Source organism: Pagrus major, chromosome 4 (genome assembly GCF_040436345.1).
Source record: "Pagrus major chromosome 4, Pma_NU_1.0".
Lineage (NCBI taxonomy): Eukaryota > Metazoa > Chordata > Actinopteri > Spariformes > Sparidae > Pagrus > Pagrus major.
The window spans coordinates 39,290,300-39,297,799 of record NC_133218.1 but is presented as its reverse complement, the minus strand read 5'-3'; the positions used below and the strand labels follow the sequence as shown (position 1 = coordinate 39,297,799).

At 50.2% G+C, this 7,500-nt stretch overlaps 1 protein-coding gene across 3 annotated transcripts in view; it reads right to left on the bottom strand.

The window, feature by feature from the left end:
• Positions 1-7,500, bottom strand: part of fhod1 (formin homology 2 domain containing 1) — a 55,197-nt gene that overhangs the window by 6,367 nt on the left and 41,330 nt on the right. For all 3 annotated transcript variants that reach the window (XM_073464807.1, XM_073464808.1, XM_073464809.1), the window contains 8 exons: positions 5,172-5,329; positions 4,962-5,018; positions 3,779-3,934; positions 3,373-3,542; positions 2,369-2,950; positions 956-1,111; positions 392-574; positions 149-268 (listed from right to left, as the gene is read on the bottom strand). In XM_073464807.1, coding sequence (XP_073320908.1) covers positions 149-268; positions 392-574; positions 956-1,111; positions 2,369-2,950; positions 3,373-3,542; positions 3,779-3,934; positions 4,962-5,018; positions 5,172-5,329 — 1,582 coding nt within the window. The remainder of the gene's footprint in view (positions 1-148; positions 269-391; positions 575-955; positions 1,112-2,368; positions 2,951-3,372; positions 3,543-3,778; positions 3,935-4,961; positions 5,019-5,171; positions 5,330-7,500) is intronic.

Here is a 7,500-nt window from a genome sequence, read left to right as displayed (position 1 = left end):
AGCAGCAGTTAGCGGTTCCTCTGGTGATGTGCTGCCCCTGGTTGTTTGGAGTATGACTTCCTCAGTTGGACACTTCTTACATATTGCACCTTTAAACTACGTGTGACCTTCATCAGTGAGAATCAGGTGAGTCAGTGTTCGTCCTCACGTTGGAGCTGTTGAGGAAGTTCCCGATGGCGAGCAGCGTGGCCAGGATCCTCCTGAACGTCTGATTGGAGGCCAGCTGCTCCATGCCCAGCTTCAGGTCAAACAGCGGCTCTGCGATCTCCTGCAGGGGGCGACAGAGTCACAGTCCACATCCTGTTTCTACAGGTCATCACCACAGTCAGCATCTCTCACACTGTGTGTGTGTGTGTGTGTGTGTGTGTGTGTGTGTGTGTGTGTGTGTTACCTTCTCCAGAGCCTCGTAGTTGAGTTTGAAGGCCCAGAGCTGCAGGCGGGGGGTCAGGGCACTGATGGAGGCCAGGCTGAACAGGAACTGCTCCGCAGTGCCCAGAGGAACGTCAGGATTGGCCAGCTGAGCCTCCTGGATCTTCTGCTTCTCCTCGTCTGTCGGGGTCATGGTCAGGATCTTCTGCTCAGCACAGAGGGGGGTCAGCTCAGTCCGGGTCAGATCTACTCTAACTACATCTATACTGGTCTACTTAAAGGAGCATTCTATAGTTTTAGAGAAGAATTTCACACTGAGCATTTTAATATTTACAATATTAATGAGGTAATAACACAAACTGTGTCCATCAGTGACTAAACAAGCTCATTCAGTTTATTCAGTCATGAAAACAAAGAGCTTGTTTTAGTTTGTTTAAAATCAACCAATGAGGATCTTTGTCTGCTCATTAACATTTCTTCAATAAAACTACAGACTGCTCCTTTAAACTCACTCATTTTATTTAATTAACTGATTAAAGAAAGTTAATTAAAGTCTTCAGGACAGCAGACAGGAAGTGCTCCGTACCTCGATCCCCTCCTTGCTGATGGCGAACTCATCAAAGTTGAGGATGGCGGTCTTGATGACGTGGACGGCCGGCAGGACGGTCATACCGATGTTGATGGCGTTGCTCCTCTTCGGGTCCAGAACCAGAATCTCAGACTTCTTAGTGTCCGGTCCTTTCTGCTCACATGCACGCACGCACACACACACACACACACACACACACACACACACACACACACACACACACATACACACACACACACACACACACACACACACACAGCAGGTCAGTAAAATAACTCAGGTGAGTTGACTGTACTTCCTGCAGGTTTACTCAGTATCAGTCCTGCTGTTACATCTGCCAAACAGAACCGAGGGCACAGACCGGACCGGACCGGACCAGACCGGACCAGACCGGACCGGACCGGACCGGACCAGACCGGACCAGACCGGACCAGACCGGACCGGACCAGACCGGACCAGACCGGACCGGACCGGTCCGGACCGGACCGGACCAGACCGGACCAGCTGCTTCATAAAATCACATTTAGTTTCAGTGAAGTGTGTTCTGTGTGCCGGCTGTGACGGGACCAGAGGAACATCTGGTTACATCATCATCTGATTTTAAATCACTTTTGATTCATTATTATTTTTGCATTCTTATAAAACTGTTTACATTTAAAGTTTTTCATATATTTCTTTAAGTCGGACTGAACTTTGTTCTTGACCTTCACTGTTCTGATAAATGTTACTGTGTGTTTATGTTTTCATACGTCAGACACAAACAAACTGATAATAATCAATAAATAAACACTTTTACTCTGCATCATTTTTATTTCTTTCTTTCTTTAATTCTAGAGTTTTTTTCTAAGAATGTTAAAATGAACGCGGTGTCTCAGCGCTGAGTTGTGTCTGCAGGCTCTCGTCTCAGGCTGTTACAGCAGAACAAGCATAAAACAACAACAACAGTAAAACACACTGGATTTTAAAGCAGATAGTAATATTGAAATTCAGCTTGAATTTAAAATGCTAATGACGTTTTTTTTTTAGGATCAATTCAATTAGTTTTTTAAAGAACATTGAACTCAGTTATCTACGGATCAGGACATTATCACGGTATCAATAAACATGTGAGCGCTCTGCTAACAGCGACAGAGTTTATCAATCATCTCTAATGTGTTCCACTGATCTGTAATATGATGAAACCTGCTGATCAGCAGCTGCTGACTGAGTGTTAATGAATCTCCTGCTTGTGTCACATTTTGGCCTCTAGGGGGCGAAAATCAGACTTTCAGCCTGTAACACCTGTACTGACTGTAACCGTTCTTCTTCTCTGCGTCTCTAAATGTTTCAGAAGAGACAAACTGCCATGCTGTTTTCAGCACTTCCCACAATGCATCTGTCAGTCCTCCCTGCTACAACAGGCCCGGTTACCTTGGCAACAGGCAGCTCCTTGGCTTTCGACTCAAACAGGTGTTCGAGTCGGGAGGTGTCCACCGCCACCTTGTCCAGAGACGCCCACACTGTCCCCCGACCGAAGCGACACTTGTGAGGCCCGTCAGCCTGCTTCAGCTCCTTCCAGAACAACTTCACCGTCTTCTTCTTCTGCTTCTGAGAGGAGGGAGGAGGAGGAGGAGCACCAGGGGGAGGAGGAGGAGGAGGAGGAGGAGGGGCAGGAGGGGCTAGAGTGCCCGGTAGTGGAGGAGGAAGGGGAGGAGGAGGAGGAGGAGAACCAACCAGGCCTGGGGGAGGAGGAGGAGGAGGTGGAGGGAGGCCAGAGAAGGAGGTGGGGGCAGAGGAGGAGTCGTAGGTGTCCATGTCCAACACGTCGATGTCCTCCTCGTCCAGCAGGTCGGAGAAGTCCAGGTCTTTGATGCGCAGGGCGTCAGCACTCGGCTGCAGCTGCTGCCAGGCGTCGGCGGGGCCCCCGGGGCCCAGCGGGGTCATCTGAGTGGTCTCCAGGTGGCGGGCGTGACCCTCCACGTCGATGCTGCTCTGCTGACGGAGGTGTCGGTTCTGATGGTCAGACACAGGTCAGGTATCAGATCAGAGACTGAATATTAATGTAGCAGCTAATCCTTCACTAAACCCCTCCCCGAACATGATCGTCCAATCACAGTTAAGCAATAGTAACTACTGACAGCTGTTTGTCCACAAGATGAAGGACTGGACATGAAACCAAAACCAGAACTCAGCAGCTCCGGTGACAATCTGCTCTCGTTTACTTCAGTCTGACATCAATCAGACTGATGATCAATCTGCTGTCAATCACTGTCAACTGAACATGTGCTCGTCACAAAGGACAGATGGACAGGTAGCAACAGTAACTAAGAGGGGCGGGGCTTGACGCACAGTCATAACTGTGGTATGAGCCTGATGATGCAGTGAAACAGTAAATGACTCTGTGTGTCCACACTGAACGACTCGTGTGTTCAGACCTGCTGTTCTTCAGCCAGCCGGGCCAGCGCTGCCTGGGCCGAGCCTTCCAGCCCCTCCAGCTCCGCCCTGCGGGAGGCGCTGCTCTCGCTGGGGCAGGAGAGCTCGACTGAGCGCGCTCTGAAGCTGGACAGACGCTCCAACACACGACCCCGCCCGCCCAGCTCTCCACCTGAGGAGAGAGGACACAGAGAGGAGAGGTCTCACTCTGACTCTGTTTCCAGATCCAACAGAACAGAGCAGAGATTTAAACATCAACTGTTGTTTTTATTTAATTTTAAAGTTTCCAACTAAACTAAAAGTACATTTAAAGTTTTTTTCTAAAACATCCCTGGAAGATGTTTTAATGTATTGTTTGTTGGACAGTATTCAAGACACATCGTTCAGCAGCAGCAGAGTCTCTCTCACCGGGCAGGAAGCTGCTTTCTTCTTCGGTGGTGTCAGGAGCAGCAGCCGTCGGGCTCAGAGGAGCTGTGGTGGATGTCTTGGAGTAGAGCATGTCCAGCAGGAACTTCCTGTCGTTGGACAGAGTGCTGCACTGCCGCTGCACCGGAGCTGCTGCTGCTGCAGACAGAAAGACAGACAGAGAGACAGACAGACACACAGACAGACAGACGTCAAAGTTTCCTCTCTCAGTCTTTGTCAGTGGAGGCAGCTCGACCACCTGATCTCAGAAGACTTGTTTCTTTTCTGATGGTTTGAAAGCATCAGACTGTGACTGTCCCCGCTGTGTTTAACAGCTGCCTGCCTTCAGGAAAATAAAGTTGGAGCTGAAATATTTGAATCACTCAACATCCTGAAGCTTAATCTAACTGGCTGAGTTCAGTCGTGACTTTAAGACTCTTCAGTTTGTGGACAGAGAATAACTCACATCAGTCCTTCAGACGTCAGCTGCAGCTCATCTGTCAGAATTATTCATGAAATCACCCCAGTTAGTTTGACACTTCATTAAATGCTAAACATTTACATTTACATTACCCACAATGCACTGGAGGCAGTTTATCAGATGACCTGCAGCTTCGTCTTTATAAGACTTTATTCACAGCTGCAGTGACACCTGACCTCCACCAGGTGGAGCACCATCACCACTCTCAGTTAGATTTGACTTCAGAACAGACTCTGACTGAAGGCTGCAGTGAGGACGCTGGCTGTGTCTCAATTCAGGGGCTGCATCCTTCGCAGGGCGCATTCGAAGGCCAATTACGTCACAACACTGCGCGAAGGCCGTCCCAATTCGAAGTCTCCTTCAAATGCAGCCTTCTTTTCCCTCTTTTTGGAGGACGCACCGCTGCTATCCTTCGCGGCCTCCCATATCCCAAGATCCTTTGCGCGCCCGAAACAGAAGAAAGAAAGAAGGAAAATGGCGACACCAATGATGTAGATCGTCACTTTCGTGGTCCTGGGCGGCAGAAATCGTGACGTAAGGGTAAGGGGCCGGAACATCTGGTGACGCAACCAGGAAATGCTCCGAAGGCGAGACCGTCCCATTTAACAACGGTGGACGCGGCCTTCGAAGGATGCAGCCCCTGAATTGAGACACAGCTAATGACAGACAGGGAGCAGAGGATTGTGGGTAACTGTAGTCTCTTACCGGGCTCATTCTGAGAGTCCGACGGTCCGTTTGTGTCCAAACTGCTCGATGTGGAGACTGCAGACGAGAGCAGATGCATCAAAAGGTTGGACTGTTCCTTTAATGTTTACTGAGATAAACTGAACCATAAAATATTGATCAACTTTATATTTCTACTTTTTTTCATCAGATTATTCTGCTCATGAACAAAGTGATGTTTTTATTTCTCACCTGACGGCTCCTCAGGTGGGACACTGCTGCCCTCCTCTGCAGGCGGCAGGCTCGGGGTTATGACATCATCAGACGAGGACAGCCTGCTCTGGCTCAGGTGTTTACTTCTTCTCTTCTTCTCCCACTGAGTGGCTGCTAGGCTGCGCAGGAAGGTGTCTCTGCAGGGGGCGGGACAGGAAACCAGGTGAGACGGAGACAAGATGGCCAACACGCAGCAGAATCAGATGTTTAATGGATCAAACATCAGTTTCAACACAACACAGAGACGTCCTGATTGTTTTTATAATTCACTGTCTTTCTTCTCATCACATCTCATGTTGAGACTCGAACCAGCAGTGAACGTGTCTCCTGTCTCCCTGTCTCGCTGTCTCCTGTCTGTCTCCTGTCTCACTGTCCCCTGTCTCGCTGTCTCCTGTCTCACTGTCCCCTGTCTCACTGTCTCCTGTCTGCTGTCTCACTGTCTCCCTGTCTCGCTGTCTCCTGTCTGTCTCCTGTCTGCTGTCTCACTGTCTCCCTGTCTCGCTGTCTCCTGTCTGTCTCCTGTCTCACTGTCCCCTGTCTCACTGTCTCGCTGTCTCCTGTCTCACTGTCTCCTGTCTGCTGTCCCCTGTCTCGCTGTCTCCTGTCTGTCTCACTGTCCCCTGTCTCACTGTCTCCTGTCTGCTGTCTCACTGTCTCCTGTCTCACTGTCTCCTGTCTGCTGTCTCACTGTCTCACTGTCCCCTGTCTCACTGTCTCCTGTCTCACTGTCTCCTGTCTGCTGTCTCACTGTCCCCTGTCTCGCTGTCTCCTGTCTCGCTGTCTCCTGTCTCACTGTCTCCCTGTCTCACTGTCTCCTGTCTGTCTCCTGTCTCACTGTCCCCTGTCTCCTGTCTGCTGTCTCACTGTCCCCTGTCTCGCTGTCTCCTGTCTCACTGTCTCGCTGTCTCCTGTCTGCTGTCTCCCTGTCTCACTGTCTCCTGTCTCCTGTCTGTCTGCTGTCTCACTGTCCCCTGTCTCGCTGTCTCGCTGTCTCCTGTCTCACTGTCTCCCTGTCTCACTGTCCCCTGTCTCACTGTCTCCTGTCTGCTGTCTCACTGTCCCGTCTCGCTGTCTCACTGTCTCGCTGTCTCCTGTCTCACTGTCTCCCTGTCTCACTGTCTCCTGTCTCCTGTCTGTCTGCTGTCTCACTGTCCCCTGTCTCGCTGTCTCCTGTCTCACTGTCTCGCTGTCTCCTGTCTCACTGTCTCCCTGTCTCCTGTCTCACTGTCTCCCTGTCTCACTGTCCCCTGTCTCCCTGTCCCCTGTCTCGCTGTCTCCTGTCTCACTGTCTCGCTGTCTCCTGTCTCACTGTCTCCTGTCTCCTGTCTGTCTCCTGTCTCACTGTCCCCTGTCTCCCTGTCCCCTGTCTCGCTGTCTCCTGTCTCACTGTCTCGCTGTCTCCTGTCTCACTGTCTCCCTGTCTCGCTGTCTCCTGTCTCACTGTCTCCCTGTCTCACTGTCCCCTGTCTCCCTGTCCCCTGTCTCGCTGTCTCCTGTCTCACTGTCTCGCTGTCTCCTGTCTCACTGTCTCCTGTCTGTCTCCTGTCTCACTGTCCCCTGTCTCCCTGTCCCCTGTCCCCTGTCTCCTGTCTCACTGTCTCCTGTCTCACTGTCTCCTGTCTCCTGTCTCACTGTCTCCTGTCTGTCTCCTGTCTCACTGTCCCCTGTCTCCCTGTCTCCTGTCTCACTGTCTCCTCATGTTAGTTTGAGCAGTGAGCAGCCGTCTGCTCTGACTCTTTATGTATATTCGTGTTTTTAAGGTTTAGATCTAAAACAGACTTTAGATTCACGTGTTCAGTAGGAACCAATGAGCCACGGACAGGAAGTCAGACAGTACAGAGAGACGGACCAACATGTTGATTTGAGTCTGAACAGGAGATGTTTTCAGTTTTTGGACAACGTGTGAAACAGAAACATTAAAATCACTTGAATCAAAAACAAAGAGTGATTCTCTTCACTGCAAACAACAAAACAAACTCCAGGCAGATTAAACACCAGAGATTAGACTCCACCCACCAAAACCACACACAAGACCAGAGCCACCAGCAACACACACACACACACACACACACTCACACACTCACACACTCACACACTCACACACTCACACACACACACACACACACACACACACACACACACACACACACACACACACTCTCAGAGGACATTTTGAGCATCAAACACTGAATGTCCCACATTCTGCTTCTGTCTGTCTCAGTGTCTTCATGTGTAACTTCAGGTGTTACAATAAACGTTTTTATTGGAGGAACGAACAAAACCTACAGCTGACATGAATGTAGTGGAG